General features: G+C 42.7%; 1 protein-coding gene and 1 long non-coding RNA gene across 2 annotated transcripts in view; one reads left to right on the top strand and one right to left on the bottom strand.

Annotated features, from left to right (window-relative positions):
- Window positions 1–8,663, bottom strand: part of LOC112554644 (opsin, ultraviolet-sensitive-like) — a 38,750-nt gene extending 30,087 nt beyond the window's left edge. Inside the window, exon 1 of the mRNA XM_025222572.1 lies at window positions 8,486–8,663. Coding sequence (XP_025078357.1) covers window positions 8,486–8,523 — 38 coding nt within the window. The 5' untranslated portion in view covers window positions 8,524–8,663. The remainder of the gene's footprint in view (window positions 1–8,485) is intronic.
- A 2,007-nt stretch (window positions 8,664–10,670) lies between these two features.
- Window positions 10,671–11,457, top strand: LOC112554645. Its single transcript, XR_003097275.1, has 2 exons — window positions 10,671–10,801; window positions 11,186–11,457. It is a non-coding gene; the product is annotated as an uncharacterized LOC112554645 (long non-coding RNA).
- Window positions 11,458–17,636: the final 6,179 nt, after the last annotated feature.

Below are 17,636 nucleotides of genomic sequence, written 5' to 3'. Positions count from 1 at the left end.
GCCATTGACATTGTGCCTTTTAATTTTTTTTTCTCTGGTCACTTGTTTCTCAATGAAATAAATTAAGCTTTGTCACCTAATAATTGCTAGCGTAGTATCATTTAATCAGATTTAATAAATTTCACTTACAATTTATCTTTCTTGCTTTGTTTGATTTTTTTTTAAAGGTTAAGTTTCACATCTCATTCTTTGACATCCTCAGCCACAAAAAAGTGTAACACAACCCTTTATTCACACTACGACCATCGGCTAGACAGCTTTCCCTTTTAAGCAGTTCATCGGACAGTCGGGGTAACTAAACACATGGTTTTCTACCCAAACAAGGCACTGTCCTAACGGATTGATTGCCGATGTCCAGGAATAGAAGTCCAGGACGTGTGGGCGAGGGGAGCTGGACATGAACACCAATAGAGAGTGTAGTTATCAGCGAGAGTAAGTTGTTTACCCAATTTCAAATGGTGAAGTTGAAAAAAAGCGTCTTGCTTTCGTATTTAGAATGTGATGCCCTAAAGCCGCAAAGTCATGCCCTAAAGTCATGTTTCTTTAGCCCAGGGCATCTTTGCCTCCGATCTATAACTACGGTTCCAGGGGTACAACCATACCTGCGGGGTCTGCACACCGTTCTTTATGCTCCACATGTTACCCCAGGGCTTCATGACTACGGGTACACTGAATCCGGGGACTACGGCCAAAAATGTTTGACTGGTGAACAGAGAAAGGATGGAGTTATTCCAGGTGGCAGGGTAGGGTGATGAACATGGACCTGATTGCTGTCCCAGTGCTCCATTTCAACTTGGAGAATTATGAGGATGGCTCTCACCAGACAATGGGAGTGGACTTTCCGGCAGTCAGACCTCAAAGGGGTGTTGCAAGATACCGCGGGTCAGATCTCAGCGACTACTGAAACAACCGTAGTTAAGATGTCAGCGACTGCAGCAAGAAATCACAGATCAGACGTCAACGAGTGCTACGGGACCGAATTACAGCAAATCGCACGAGATTTGGTTGCGGGCAGCAGGAAGGGAAGCCAGTGAAGAGGGCAGGAAAGTACGAAGTTCGTGAGCAGACTTGCTGACTTGGCAAACAGGACAGGCAGCGGAGTTGTTAACTCTCTGGAGGAAGGGGGCGTCACTGGCATCCGGCAAGAAAGACTATTGCTATAATTCAGACGTGAAGGAAAACGCAAACGCAGACGAGGGCTTAAGTTGCTTGAAGAGACGCTTCATTACACCGACTTGTGTGGATGCAGCCTTGCAAATATTTCGAAACGATCAGACTACATGGCATTTCAAAATCTGAGTTTAGTGTAACTCTAAGACTCTGTTCGTCAACAAGTTTGAAGCGGACTGTCTGCGCCGGTGAAAAAAAAATCCGGCGTTGATGTCGTTAAAGAAAGGTTGATTTAATTGTGGTGTGCAATGTTTGACAGTTACCAACCGCAGTGTACAATGTTACTATGATTAAAGTTCTTGTTTTGTGACTTAGATAATTTAACTCAGTGTTTCTTTAGTGAGTCAGTCGTCCCTGTCGTTGGGGTGAGTAAGCGTGGCAGCTGCCGGGGTCCACCATTCTTGTGTACTTTGTGCATGATGTCCTTTTTTTGTGACGAATATCTAAGTTCTAAATCTGGGTTTAGATAATTCCAAGTGCCCATCCCGTCTCCAAGTGAACCACAGCCGGTGGGTCGGCCTGGTCACTGTTTCTTCAGCCAACTGGCATTTACAAATGATGAGACAGAAATTGCGAAGTCTATGCTTGCATTGCAAGGAGCATTGAACTTGAGAAAGTAGACTCGGGACCGCATCATTCAATATACATCACAGCAGGGTTCGAACACACCGATCGACTGTTTCTCTCGTCTGATAATCTGACGTGCTTAGTTGGTTCAATGTCTCTTTGAAGAGAAAACTTTCATAAAATGAGGTCAAAGAGATGCAGAAGGAGTACTAACGACTAAAGCCCACAATTTCAGACAGCGGCGAGACTTCATTCAGCTCGCGACAGAACCTTTCACAACTGTGTCTCCGTCCTCCAACACTTTCAGAGCATCTGAGGACTGCTCCAGTGTCCCGGCATCTGGAACAAAGCTGCCAGTGAAAATCGAACAGCTCACTTTTGTTGCTTCATGACGTCACGCCATCGTCAGCCAGAGGTGGGTCAGTGGCGACAGCCGTCCGAGGTGTTTGAGAAAAATATCGGCACTTGAGAAGAGGCCGCCCTCTTTTGCACTTTAGAGGGTGGCTGGGAGACTGTCCTAACGAGGTGTGACAGGCCAGTTGATGGCACTGCTAAAGTACTCTCTTGCCCTCTGAGTGAGGACAAAACTTAGAAGACTTCCTCGCTGCCATGGCGGCGTGGTCTGGATGGATAAACAAACAGCTGTAAACTGTCGGGATGAATTATGTTCATGTTTGTCTGTACGTCGGTTGATTGGTGTAAATGCTAGTAAAGACTGTTGGGTAGTTTACGACACATTGCTGGCTGTCAAGACATGCGGTCTTCGAACACAAAAGTAATTAGCATCGTGACTACTTAGAATGTCTCTCGTGTCTTCAAAGCTTCACATATTAATAATGATCACTCCAGGTCCAAAAAGGATGTCAACTATCTTATCCACTTCCTGAAAAATGCACAAAATGATTAATTAACCAATACGTTTCTTGTTTCTTTGTCCGTTTTTTTTTTTTCAGCTGTATGAAGAAATGTGTCTTTTTTAATATTGCCTTTTTTGAGTAGAGCTGTCTTTCTCTTTATTTTAAATTTCGAAAAAGAAGGACAAAGGTATTCAGAAAATGCCATGAATAGGACTTCATACGCGACGAGCATTTTTGAGGTCGTTTCAAGAAACAGCAGGAGTTCATGAGATCGAGTTAAATCCCATTACAGTGTACTTTTTTCTATCTCGGTCGCATGCTTCTGATCAAAAAGAATCGGAAAGCTAGGGCTTGAGGTCAGCAGATATTTTCAGCAAAAGGTCAAATGATATCCTTGCAAAGACAAGTAACTCCTCCTTCCTGTGCTCGTGGATCCTCATATCAATTACTCAAGGAACTTGATCTGTTTTCTATTTCGGTGACGAGGCTGAGAAGCTGTTCATCGAAGGTTGTTCGGGGTGTTTGACTTTCATTACGGCATGACATTGTCATTAAGAATCAATTTTACTGATACACTTCCTGTGAAAATAGACACTCATCTTACTCAAAGTCAAGACAAGCAAGTTTGTTTTATCTAGACAAAAATAAAGACTATACAAAAAGTTTCAGGTTTTTAAAACTCAGAATTTAGGATAGAATTGAGGACAGGTCAGTCAAGGTGAAGATCAGTTGATATAGTCAGCAGAGGAACGGTTACTGGTTCCTGGCAGATCATTGGAACTGAGAACCTTCCAGCATGCCATGGCCAAAGAAGATGTCTCTATTTTATTTTTTTATGGAAGGTTATAGAACAATAATCTTTCTTATCTTTGCATGTGGCCTTGTTGCAAGAAAGCTGTTTAGTAAAGTCTTGCCTAAGGAATCGTTTCATAAAGTCTTTATTTAGACATTAGTATAGTCTTCGCTTAGGAATTGCTGAGGCCTTTTACCGGCATTTACAAAGTTTGGTTTTTTTCCATTGCTGCAGATTTCAAGGCGTTTTCTTTCGAAAATTGACTATTTGAAGCTAATAAGTATGACTGTTTCCGTATTGTTACTTTTGTACCGCGCTATCTTAATGTTTTCATTGAATACCTCCCACACCGCGGTAGCCTGGAGAAGCTGAAACGCTCTAGTTTTCTCTTCGGTAAAATCAAAAACAAAACAAACATATCATCCAGGCATATGAATATAGAGAAAGGGGATTATATAGTGTTGATAACAATGACCGGACAAAACGCGTTTCATAGAAACAAACAGCAAGTGAGGCGAGAATTAGTCGGCTCTATGGAGTGGAAAGCACTTGATAATATATTATATAAAGCATTCTTCTACCTAATGATATAAAATCTGACTGTAAAAAGTACACCTATCTTCAATCTTTCAAGCCAACACACTTTGCAGCCATTTTTCTTAAGCGGAATATCAAAGGGGAAAAGGAGTTATCAATCTGTGGTCGTCGCCATACTTTATCATTCACAAGTGGTGTGGTGTGTTAAAGACCTACCCGATTGGTTACACATACCACGCTCAAAATACTCCTTTCAAATCACTTATTAATCGAAAGGTGAAACACGATTATTGAGAAATCAAATAAAAACAATTTCCTTGAATGTTCAAATCTTAAGTGGACAAACCTAAACTGTAATGGTCACCTGCAGCTTGCAAAATTTCACAATCCTCAGGGATTTACCATGTGATTTTGTGAAGTCGCTCTTTGTCGCCTGCTGCCTGAGCAGATAGTGCTTGGAGTTTTGAACCTGCACAATCCACAGACTGAAACATGTAAGGTGTAGTACCGTCAAGGGGAGAGAACAATGCTTCACACTCGTCTTCGTTACTAGAGGATGTAGATCGTCTGTTGAACTCCATGCAGAGCTCCACCTTCTGCCATGATGTGCTGACATCTACAGCATGGATGCCCCGGGCAGTGTTGTCGCCAGGTACGACATTTCTCAGAACTATAGGTACAAATCGCCAGCTTTGAAACTAGATAACAAACTTCTGTTTTTCGGGCATTGAAATTTAGAGAATGTATTTATATTATCTTTACCTAAGAGAATCTCGGACCAATCGGGTATGTCTTTAAGCTTCCACACATGGAAGATCTGATTAGATTATGGATAAATATGCTGCCGAAGTTCACAGACATCCCAATAAATAGAGACCTTTGTGAGTCCTCACGAAGTGCTTGATAAGAGAGTCAGATCGATTCATCAAGCGAAGAGCTCTTACCGGGAATGAATAGAAAGAGAGAGAGAGAGAGAGAGGGAGAGTGAGAGGGAGATTCCACGTTGTCTGAAGCGTATGTTTACTTATTGTCGTCCCCGGGGTAAACAATGAGCACATCATGATGTTGCTAAAATACAGGGTGTGTACAAACTAGGGTACACAATACTCAACAGATTGGAAACACAATAAACTCTGAGTTTTTCATATTCTTCTGTTTTCAAAAGTGCTGTGATAGGCAATAAATGTAGTCAGACCACACGAAGCGAGTTCGCTAACATAACATTCCTGTCACCAAAACAACAACATATGGCCACAAGATGTTTGGTTATTGTGCAGAAAAACAACCGAACTCTCTCCCTTTCCATATCTGCCACCTACCCACTATTGAATCCGTTATTATTCCAATTATTGCGTGGGACACAAGTGTGTACCGACTGAAGAAGGGTACCAACTGTGTGTCGGGTGCCGTTACTCAAACGTCGAGCGCGAGAACTGACTTCCAATGTCCAATGTTGGGGACTGGGTGAGTGGGGGTCGTCCCAATGAATATGGAGATCGTATAGTTAAATTGAAACAAGAGCGCAGTGTTGCACAGCTGAACATACTGGATAACACTGTCGTGACAGAGGACGAGTTTGCAAACTAATAATTATACTTTCCATGTAGCAACCGTGGAAGAAGTTGGGCAAACGATCTCTGTGTGAAAAAATAGAAGAATTCCACTGAAAATATGAATGAACTTATTTCATTGTTCCTGGCGTTGAGATTGTTAACATCTTTCCCCTACACTGTGCCTGTCTGTAGACTGCAAGTTGTACTTGCTTCTCACACATTGCAAACTGTCAATGAAGGTGGCGCTGGCCTTCGGTAAAACCACAGTTTCCAAACATCGACTGACCCTTTCTTTGTTAAATGGATCCCTCCAACCCCTAAAACTTTCGAGACTATCCCAGCATTGTTTAATCCTCTTCTTTTCTAGTGGCTCCACCTTCGTCACACATCAGAGTTTGTTTTCTTTTGCGAAAGAGTACGCCTTCGTGAATGGGCCTGAAGCTGTCTTAGACTTGTAATAAGCGATTCACTTGCAACCCAATATTTTGATTGGAAAGGATTCAGCCAGGCCTCCAGTCCCTTGTATATGGCATTCAACAGAGTTGTTGTGGTTTTACTAGTTTCACCGGGAGGGAATGTGTTGATAGCTTTATGTGAAGAAACATGTTGAACTGACTACGGTGATGACTAATGCTTTTTACAGGGAATCCTGTCTACATATACAGTCTTTTTTTTTGGCCAGTGTCTCTTCAACTGTGCATCTATTCAATGTACTGCTAAATTCACTGTACATAACTGCTGCTTCATATTACTTTCGCTGTAGGTAATCACCATTTCCGTTCATCAGACCTTACTAAACTTGGACATTAAAGCTGCTATTGTAAAAGCTAAAAGTTGCCCTTCTTTGTCAAAACAACACCATAAAATGTTGAGTTTACAGAGCATCATTCCGTATTATTTTAACAAAACTCAGCAGCCGAACAGTAACATCAACTGCAACAATGGCAGGAACAGTAATTTTGTCGACAACATCTACAAATGGCGACATTAGCAGACGACATACCAGCGCTGCTTTATTATCAGAAACCGGAGCAGACAGGAGATCAGAAGTTCTTTTGCTTCCAGAGTCCCTGGCCTTCCTCCAGTGACCTGGAGGAGAGAAATGAGTATATTGGGAACCCCCGACAAGACAAAGTCGGACATGTTTGCGACAGTGACACGTGACTCCTGCGCCGCACGAGCAGACGGTTCTAATTTGCAGTGGGTTTTGCTTCAGAAATCACATGTTTCTAGGAGTCCCTTGAAATTTCACAGAATCAACACTACTTCCTTCTTCTCTTCTCTACTCTTCCATCCTCAGCTACCTCCCATCCTCTACTATTTCGAATGTCTCTTGTTCGCGGAAATTTTCAGAATTTAAAGAAAGTTGAAATGTTAAATTTAAGAAATTTAACTCATTAGAAACGCACTCTTTTTTGTAGCATTTCCTAGTCCATTTTTGCTTTTCTATCACATATTATTTTGCTGTACTATTTCTTTTATCTCTTTCCAATCCTTTCGACAAAGTATCAAGAGATCTGCTCAGTTTCAGTCATGACAGATCGTTGCATCTAACTTTTTTTTCATACAACCGAAAATTACAATTTATCAAATGCACATTCTCAGTGTGTTTAATGTGATTTCTTTATATTTTATTTATAATAATACATGTAAAAGAATTAACTCAAATGCGCCCACTTAATAACAGAGAATCAATAATAATACAACGTAGACAGCAATGACCCTGATTGTTGCCCATTAAATTTTCATCTGAAGAAGATTAAGTACCAGTCTGTTGAGGGAATTCGGTTTGGACCTTTTAGTTATTTTTTTTAAACTTCAGTCGAAGCTGCTAAATAAAGTTCAAATCGGCCGTATCATTTTCTAGGCAAAAAGTCACTTCTTGAAGTCGACAGCCTCAGAAATGTTTCTTTGTTTGACTTGAAGACATGCACAGATTTGTGGACCTGAGCCGCATTCACTGTTACACATATTACTGGCTGTAACAGAACTCTCCAGTACAGGAGAGCAATTTTCTTCTGCTTTCCTAGTGGCAGGGGAGAATGTCAATATCTGAAAAGCTTATATCTTGAAAATTAACCTTAATTGTGTACTCATATATTGAGGATTATTATTTTTAAATGAACGTAACCCGATGATAAAAATAATTTTGTATTCGTATGAAATACCCGATGTGTTAGCTGTCAGGAAAATTATAAGAGCACACACACTCACTTATTTATTTACAGAAACATGTTTTGAGCAGTTACTAACATATTCTATGCTGTCAACAACTGAGTTGGTCACTCAGACGGATATATTTTGCTCTGGGACCAAAAGCGTGGAAAATATTTTTCGACAAACGCGCAGATCACCTGCTTCTTTAAGCTTCACCATAGTGATAGGAAGATTTAAACTCTGGGTCACTGGAATCCTGCGAGTTGTCTGCCCCCAGGAAAAGCTCTAATCAGGATGCTCAAAGCCCCGCAAGGGAGATAATGATCACGGCCCTCGCACGTACTTTACTACCGAGAAATATTCCGCATGAGAGCTTGATTAGCCGCCAAGTCTTATTAGTGTTATGCTGCAAACTTTACTGAATATTTGATAAATATTTTATGGAATATTCGCCTCTTTTCCTCTTCTTGATGCCAGGCTTACAAAATCTTGATCGAAAAGTATGTTGATCCACAGTTTAACATCCAACGACCACGAGGACACATTTATCTTTCTTGACAACCTTTGTCCTCTTCTCTGATTCATTCATCCGAACTCTTTTCTTGATCGGCTTTATTTTGCATTACAAAATAGAGATGTTCAACAACTAAAGGACAATCAAAGGACGCCGTTTAAAACTGTTATCTGATGATGGCGGAACGTTTATTCCGTGTTACTCCACGAGGAGCATAGGGCTGCAGTGGCTGTACGAGATACTCGTGATTTCCGCTCATTACTTTCTGAATGTTGCTAATAGTCAGGTCAGTATTTACAGTTTACAGTTGATGTTTACTTACGACTATGAAACTCACGGTTTGAGATGATAAGATTGAGAGCGATGTCCCTTCATCTAGCCGGCTGGACGGGACCGGCCCTCTGTCGTTTTGTCTCGTCTGTGGATGTACGTCCATTTCTCCTACTCATCTGTGATGTTTGGTTCGCCATTTATCTCTATTGTACATTAGTCTTCAGCGTTTGTGCTGCGCCATTTCTTACAACAAACATCTTCCACGAACGGCTTCTGTCTCCTCTTCCTCATGTTATACTCATAGAGCGTTTCCCTTTCAGTGGCAGTGGAAGATTTTGTGTATATATACCAAAAGGTATTTTTCACATTTATCGAAAGTAAAACACAAAATTTCTATATATGTATATATGCAAGTTTTTGTAACCGAAGATCTCCGAAACTTTACTTTGTGATGAGAAGAAGAAATCACCTAAATGTTGGTCTGATCATGTGGTTGTGCCACCTTTATCATGGTGACACCTCACCCTGTTGACAAGAGAAGAAAGAGACTAATTAAACACCATCGATATGTCTTGCACGCATCACACGTGCATCGATTACTTAAAAGTATTTTATTAGAAAGCCTTCAACACTTGGACCAATTTACTTTTTTAAAAAAGAAAACCCATTCAACAGGGGCCAATTTGATTTTTAAAAGTCTTGAGCATAGGGAGCGGCTTGATCTTAGAAAGTTTCGAACACAGAGACCACTTTGATCCTAAAAATCCCCTTAAAGCCAAGATGCTCTTAGAAAGAAATGAAAAAGTAAGATAAAATGTTTTTAAAAATGTCTGGAGATTTTACTTTTCGTGCAGGAAAGATTTTTGTATTTTCGGGATCTTAAGGAGCATGAATCACAGAGAAAAAGGTCTCCTGCGTGTTTAAACACAAGGAACAAGGAAGAAGGTCAGAGTCTGCGTTAGTATGAATGAATGTGAGAGAAGAGGGGGGGGGGAGAGCTCTTTATGTAAGTGCAGGTATGTAGGTATGTGTGTCTGAGTGGTGTGTGCTCATATCTACATTCTTTCAATGTGTGCGTGTATGCATGCTTGCGCGCTTGTGTGTGAGAGAGAGAGAGAGAGCGGGGACATCCTATTGTCCTGGCTCGGCATTGTTGAGATAAAGCAAGACAGGCACATATCTTTTCGGTGTTGAACTTATTAATTCATCATCTTATCTTGCCTGGTATCGACTAAGTGATCTCAGTACTCATACTGACCCTAACATACCAGTGCCAGACCTGGGCATAATCAAGACCCAGAAAGGAAAAGTAACAACGTGAAATGGTTTTGAGACGGGCGGCTAACAAGAGTCGACGGGACATGATGAAAAAAATGAAACAATCCGAGTGACGGTGGGGTCCATGGCAGTCCACCAGGACATCCAGCAGCTGAGAGTCAAGTGGTTTGGACACGTGACCAGGATGCCAGTCGACCAGCTAGCACCGAAAACCTACACTCGAAGATGCTTTGTCACCCGAACAAGAGGACGACCCTCTCCCCCCCCCCACCCCTCGCAGGCACTGGATCGAGGGTGTGACAGAGACCTTCTCGTCACGTGACCTTAAGTCACCGAGATTTCAAGTCGCGCCACCAGCCGCTGTCTCCCTACAACACTTAAGGTAAGAGAGGACGATGAAGAAGAGGAAACGAATTTCACATCCACTTCGTCTCTGCTCCGTTTTCTATCATTGGATTCTGATATTCATTATTACGATATATTTTGACCTCTGTCTGTCTGTCTATCCTGTTTTGTATTGTATTGTATTTTATTTTATTTTATTTTATTTTATTTTATTTTATTTTATTTTATTTTATTTTATTTTATTTTATTTTATTTTATTCTCCTGCTAGTCTTTGACCTCATTTCCTTCTGATGTGATCAGAAACTTTTCCGAATAATCTTTCAGAAGTGGCCGACAGTAGACCACTTTCTCTCCAGTCACGAAAGGCATCTCTTTATCACCTCTGCTCTGGCATTTTATTTTAAAAGCAGATTTTCAAGCTACAGACTTACAGTTATGCAGAAAGCTTCCTGCAGCTCCACATCACGAACCTTTCACAGATCGGACCTCTGGTCGCCTGCCCTTTGGATCCACATCCGTTTCGGTAAAGCGGTTTGAAACATGGCTGGTGGGCTGAGTCGGGCCGATGCTCGCAACATCCGGAGCGCACGCTGTTCCTGTAACATACTCCACTGGAGAGCTGAGGAAGACATGGAGGAATGTGCCATGGAGATTTTTCCCTCCGCTTCCGTAGCGCCGCTTTCTACAAGCCCCGTCTGTTAACTCTTTACTCCAAAAATCAGTCAAATAAGTCTGTCGCCTTCGAAATCAGGACAGGTAACTATTTTGAGCAGTAGAAGTGCTCACGATCTCCTGTTTTTTTCTCTACAGTTTGTTCAGAACCATGTCTATACTGTTTCTCTCTGCGCGGTGTATTACTCACTAAAATTCAAAAGCAGCAAATTAAAAAGTAAAGTCAGATATAAGTTTCTCTGATATGTGTGAATATATGTGTTGCCAAGACATTCATGCTCAAGAAGATGGAGGAATAATGAGATAAAGCTTTCAAAGCTCGCTGATCGTTCCAGCTGTCAAATTGGCTACGAAGCTGAAACTGCCTTTTGTCCTCCTGTGTTTTGTGAGAAGACTGGCGATATTTGGTTGAGATGTCTTTCTTGCATTTTTTCAGATGTAATTAAATGAAGATTTAATGTGTTGCAGATGTCCTGGAAAAAGACTTTTTCCATCCGGGTCTTTTAGAAGGGTCGGAAAGACGAGATCGTGATCCGAAAACCCGCCGAGCGTTTGATGTCTTGCACTCTCCTGTCAAGCGGAGTGGAGTGGTCATCTTGAACTTTTCCTCTCGTGCGGGCGTCCAGTCGGGCGAGGCAGTCCTGGTGCCCTCCATAGTGCAGTAAAGTGGGTGAGGGGCTACAGTCTGTTGAGACTCGTGCCGCAGTTTTCTTTCCATTCAGTAAATAGGGAAATATGGCCTGCGGGAATCTGAGACTGTGTGTGTGTGTGAGAGCGAGAGAGAAAGGGAGAGAGTGTGTGTTTTTGGTGTTGGTAAATCTTTTTTTGGTGGAGGCGATGATATCAGGAACTGTGTAGCAATGTGAAGTAAGCTCTTGACTTTGCCGCTTCTCTATTAGCTGGAAGCCCTATAATGAACTGACAGATGAATGCAGACAGACAAGAACCTTCCCGAGTCTTGTTATTAGCGATGTCATGGACTTCATCGTCTTCCAAGTATTCATCTAATTACGAGTTTCACAAATTGAGGGCTGACGCTGGAGCGGAGCTCGTCTTCAAGGAGACACTATAATACTGAAGTAGACGTGCAGCAGACAACGATCTTAAAATGCCACAGAGGGAGTGAGTGTGGCAGTCAGTCAGTGACGACATCAGTACCCTCACATACACTGTTACTCCAATGCCGGTCACGCAAATGAAGCTTGACTGTGTCACGTGGTGACAGAACGTGCTAACGACAGAAACGCAAGGCCCCCTTTAATCTCTCAATGATTGGAATGTTGGGATATCTATTTCCGCCAGCTGCGACGGTGTGCCCGTGACTTCCGGTTTGAAAAATGTCATGTGCGAGGAATACGTCACAGCTCTACATGTGATAAATACGTCACGGGCCGTCATGTGATGTACACTCTGTGACGTCTTCGCTGTCGGAACCGAAGACAAGAAACAAACGCAGGTCTCCGGTGAAGACACTGGCTGCCTGGCTGTTTACATCCTTGCAGGAAGAAGCTAGAAGCAGCCTGCATGCTCCTGTCAGGAAGAGTTGACTGAGAAATGATCCTTTACTTTGTCTTTTCACTATCAATGCTCGATTTGAGACAAGAGGGACAGCAAGCTGTCACGCCAGACCGACGAGGGAAATGGGTCTCCAAAATGTATGCAAATAAAGCAGTGGACGGATAAGTGGACAAACAGTTTAATATGAACAAGTCGTGTCAGGTCTATTGACGTTCTGTCGTCCGTCTTGAATATGTGAGAACCGTCAACAATCTGCGTCAGTATTAGCAGTTGACGGCCCACACGTCAGAGAGACCGGAAGTGAGGCTATGAAAATATCAGTTCGTGACCGAGTTGTTGGAAAATCTCCATTCTTGGCATGGCCCACTGCCCATGATTAATAACGATTTTCAGCCAGCTGTCATCTTTCGAATGCATCATTTGCATACACTGATACTGTTTGCACAGCTCTGAACGCTATTGACAGCTTCAAAGTTTGAATGGGTAAAGGTCACACAACCATGTGGCCTCAGGGACTGCAAAGTGTGAGTGGTTCACAGTGTGTAGGGCACGGTATGTGGAAAGTGGAGCCCAGCCCTCTTCGTCTGCTGCTTATTACTGTCGGTAGTAAGTTATGTACCCATTCGCTGCTGGGTAAACTATGTGGTGGATGGCAGTGAAACTCTGACCATCTATATTCAGTATTTCACCAAAGATAAAGCACAATTAAATTTGAGTTTTTGAGGGCCGTCGGTGAGTATGAAAGAGCCTGAAGTAAAACAAAACTTGTAAGTACCATGACATGAGTAGTTTAGGACAAGACTCTGAGTGTTTTATACACTACTTCAAGAAACAGCAACACTGACATCACTGCAAACAAGTCTGTCATCCCGCGTGGTTTTACATAAATAAAAACACCAAAGAAGGTTTCAGATCCTCTTTGCACAACACAACCAATCACGCTTTTTTCAGTAAACACTCAGATCTCAAAGACAAATACACAGTTCAAAATAAAACATCTTGCTTTAGAGAACGCTCAAAAATCTCAACAACAACAAATAATGAAGGAATGACAACTGAAAAGTCGATCAGCCCTGGGGACATGCGGACAATATTTTGAGAGGAACTCTTTAGCACGGGGCGTGCGTGATCACCTTGACCCGGCCAACAGCAAAACTGACGAAAGACTCTCAGGCCTCGATTGAGGTTTCCTAGCAACAGGGTTTTTTTCCCCAGTAACATCACAGAACCCGATACCTAAACTTCACAGAGATGAGAATAGACACAACACGAGTGTAGGGGTTAGGGAAGGAGGAGCAGGGACGTTATCGTCCACCCGGCCTGCCAGTCCCCCCACCCTTCCACTACCCTCTTACCCCACAAACCCCCGAGAGCCAGCTGTCGTCATCAGGGTGACTTCGCGCCTGTAACTCACGAAACACATAAACGTCACTCAATCGCTTATCGGTGAAGATCGTTTGAAGTGAGTGTCTGAACAGCATCGAACACTGCTTTTGATGGGAGGACGAAAGAAATAACTGTGGCCAGCAAGCAAGCGCAGTCGACATTGATGTAACTGATGACGTCAGTGAACGGTTAGCGGCTGGCTGTGACTGTGACTGTGACGTCACCTGGCAAGTGATGACAGGCTAGCATGACACCAGTGCCTTCGGGGAAAAGGCACAGAAGTTAAAGGCCAATGTGTTTTACGACAACATGAAAACGAAAGGAAGGTTAAACGACTTCAAAAACAAGCGGTTGTTTGTGTGACAATCCTGCTCAGTTTTATTTGTTTACATGGCCGGTCATTTTCACAGGAAGACATTCAGTAAGTAGTATAACAGGTCTTTTACTTACAGATGGTGATGTAGCTCTAGGTACAGTGCTAGAAATGTGTTCTGTGTTCTGTCTACATTCATAAACTGTGTCCATAGCCAGAACCGTAAACAGGATAATCGCACGAGACTTTGGAGTGGTGCAGCTGAAGATAAATAAAAAGCATCAAAAGCAATAGGATGTGATCGATGAAAAAAGTCATAAAACAGGGAGAACAGTCTGTTAGTAACGGCTATTAAACGACAGGGATTTATTTGAGAAGCGGAAAGTCACGTGAACAATGGAATAATGTTAAGTGATAGCGTATATTCGATAAAAATATCTGAACTGAAAGTAAGAATGGGTCATCAAGTGGACAAAAATATCTGAACTGCAAGTGAGACTGGGTCATAACATCATTCGCAGACGATGTTAGGTTCTTTTATCAAGAACAGCGTCGTCCCAGTGACAGCCTGGACTAGAAAATACATCCCTTCACACCGCCAACACCACCACCAACGCTCCCCCACCGCGCCGCCCTCACAACCACCCATCACTCGCTAGTTCTTTGCCAAGAAGAAGAACGATAAACGCCAGGGCCCAACCCCTATCCTCCCCATATCCCTCCCACACACTCCCCATCCACCTCTTGCGCGCAGAAGTTTCAGATACAACACGAAGATACAGACAGACGAGCAGACGAGTACACCCACGAACGTGCAACGTCTGACATGACTATCGACACGAACAGACTGACCGGCCAAAGGACAGACTGAGGAACAGACAGGTAGACAACACACCGGCAGATACAGATCAACAGACAGACTGACGGACAGACAGGTAGACAACACACGGGCAGTTACAGACCAACGGACAGGCTGACGGACAGCTCCGCCAAAGCCGAGCAGCCTCCATGACAGTAAGAGGGATGCATAGAGGGGGGAGGGTCTGCTCACCTCTGATAATGAAACAGCTGTTGAATCGACCCAGCTGTTGAGTCGACCCAGCTGTTAAGTCGACCCAGCTGTCCTCACAAGAGGGCAACAGAGGGACAATACGATTGTTGTAGTAAGTTACAGCACGCCCTCTCTCAACTGTCATCTGCACCTTCCACACCCTCCATGATAAACAGCTTAGAACGTGTTATTTGTGAGGCATGGGGATTCTTTGTTGCACGTGTTACAGTTCTGCCGTGTGACGTCACTGTGGCGGTCAGAGGCATTTTACTAATCAAGTGGGTGATGAATGTGGCCTTCAGCTGCCTAACCTTTGGAGGAAACTGGGATACTAAAGATATTTAACTCCTCCCCTCAAACATTCCCTCCTTTTTACTAAACACACGCACGCACAACGCATGCACACACCTTGATAGCTGAAGAAATGAACAGAAATTCACCGTTATAATACCTCATAAAGGTTAGATTATTTATAATTTGTGTTTCCTCATGCCACGATAAAGGGGACAAAACACCCTTTACCAATAATTCGCAATTTCCCGTTTGAAAATCAGGTGCAATATGTATTTAGCATATTACTTCATTATTTTCCTCAACACACACACACAAAGCAAACGTCCATAGTAGCAGGAACATACCTACATATGTAAACTATTCATGTTGTAATTGGGTCTCGACAAACTAACCAAAGACTTATTAGAAGCACGGAAGTTTATGAAATTAATATTTTTTCTTATTATTGTCAGGTATCCATTCTAAGTACCTTTTGACAAAACACTTTATTCTAAAGATTTGGTCTTTCCCGCCGAGGTCACTCTTGTGGTCCTTTAGCCACTAAGATATTTCTTCAGTCTCTCGTGTCCCCTTCACTGCACTGTCGGTTATAGTTTGTCCTGAAAATGCTGAAATTATCAGTTTCCTGTCTGGATTGGTCTACTTAAGGTCTGGTAATGGTGAAGCCAGAGTGTAGGCTTGCTGTACTGACCCTGACGAGAAAAAATAGGCAGACATGACAGCAGCAACTAAGATCCTGGCCTTCACGTCTGAATCGCACGGTGACTATCATTGCGCATGCTCAACAGCCTGACTGTCAGGCTTCCGGTGGCGTAGAGCCGCAGCGAGGTCTGTCTCTGTAGATGGTCCTGAATGGTTTTGAACCAGGTTCTAATCACACGCACGCACGCACAAACAGCCGTGGAAAGAAAGCCACGGGGACTTCAAAGACAGACTTGGGTTTAAGATTGAGAGGTCGTTGCCAAGGTTTTGGTGACCTCGCAGTGTCAAAGACCAACACCCACTCGAGGTATAGTCTCCTCACCTGAAGGGATTATGTGTGTTGTACGGTGAACCAGAATGCATCGAAGAACGAAGAGGTTAGCATCATACAACTTCGCTCTTGTTAGCCGGCCAGCGACACACATCCGTAATCGAAAATTTCAATTAATTCAATCATGAAGAATTACAGTTTCTACGATGTTTGTATTGAATCCATTTTTGTTCCAAAAATATTGACAGCACTAAAAGCAAAAACGATAATCTGAACAGAACAACGAACAAATCATCCTAAACGAGCACTTAACATTCAATAATGTTACTTGTTCTCGAGATAGGAAGAGGCAGCTTCTTTACTCTTCTATTTTATTTTGCATGTAACTCACACAAATTATGGTTAATCTTATGGTTAATGTTATAGTGTCCTACAGTTTAGTGAGTCAGTGTGTGCACCCATTCTCAGCCGGACAATATGGAATAATGTTTGACCAAGTTTAGCAACATGTTTACTTAAATGTTGAAACTTTGCCGAACTTGTTAAAGCTTTAATCTAGGTTAGTCGGGTTACGAAGGGTTTTGAGAGTATTTAGACCGTTGATTGAAAGGTAAACAACTAGGACAGCTCTAATGAGAAGTTTAGCGAGTGCATTTCATGGCCTTCACTCCAAGCACAGGTTAGAGAGGCAACAGCAATCAGGACGCCTGGCTTCCCTCATACAACAGCAAGGAAACATCTTGTGCATCGTCGCATCAGTTATCAATCTGCGGCATCAGTTATCAATCTGCGCTGCATCAGCACGCACACACGTGTGTCGGCATCTCACTCAAGCACAGTGCTGTTGCGTCAAAAAGTATGGCAGGTATTGGTAGTTTGCCCTGCCTCGTAAATGCACTAACCCTTCCTACATAGCCAGTCGTCTATAACAACAAGAACTGGTTGCGCGCGTTAATCCTATAATACTCACTGTCATGTCCGATACTCGTTTTCTCTCCTGGGGTGAAAACTGATAAGTAGAAAGGACACGTAAGCCGTTCTCAATACGTGGGTTGCTGTACATTTATGCTTGGCGACCTTGGAGATCTCATTATTACAGTTTTCCACCCTTAGTGTATCACGGACAATTTGTTAAAGTTTAGATGCATAGTTGTTTCTTCTTCCTTTCCAGTTCGGAAAAACACTTATATGTTTTGGTGGTCTCTTTGCGTAATCAGCTGATAAGGTTTGTTCTTTATGCGAAAAAATTATTGAAATGATTGGGTTAAGAGTGTCTCTGTGCTTGTATAACGCAATGTGATCTCCACTTTAATCTTAACGGGAGTGCTCACCGTCCATCAGAAAAAAAACTCCATCGTGTGATTCCTTATTTGCACGAAGAGGC

Source organism: Pomacea canaliculata, linkage group LG13 (assembly GCF_003073045.1).
Source record: "Pomacea canaliculata isolate SZHN2017 linkage group LG13, ASM307304v1, whole genome shotgun sequence".
Lineage (NCBI taxonomy): Eukaryota > Metazoa > Mollusca > Gastropoda > Architaenioglossa > Ampullariidae > Pomacea > Pomacea canaliculata.
Note: the sequence above shows the minus strand (reverse complement) of the source record. Positions and strands in the feature narration are given on the sequence as shown.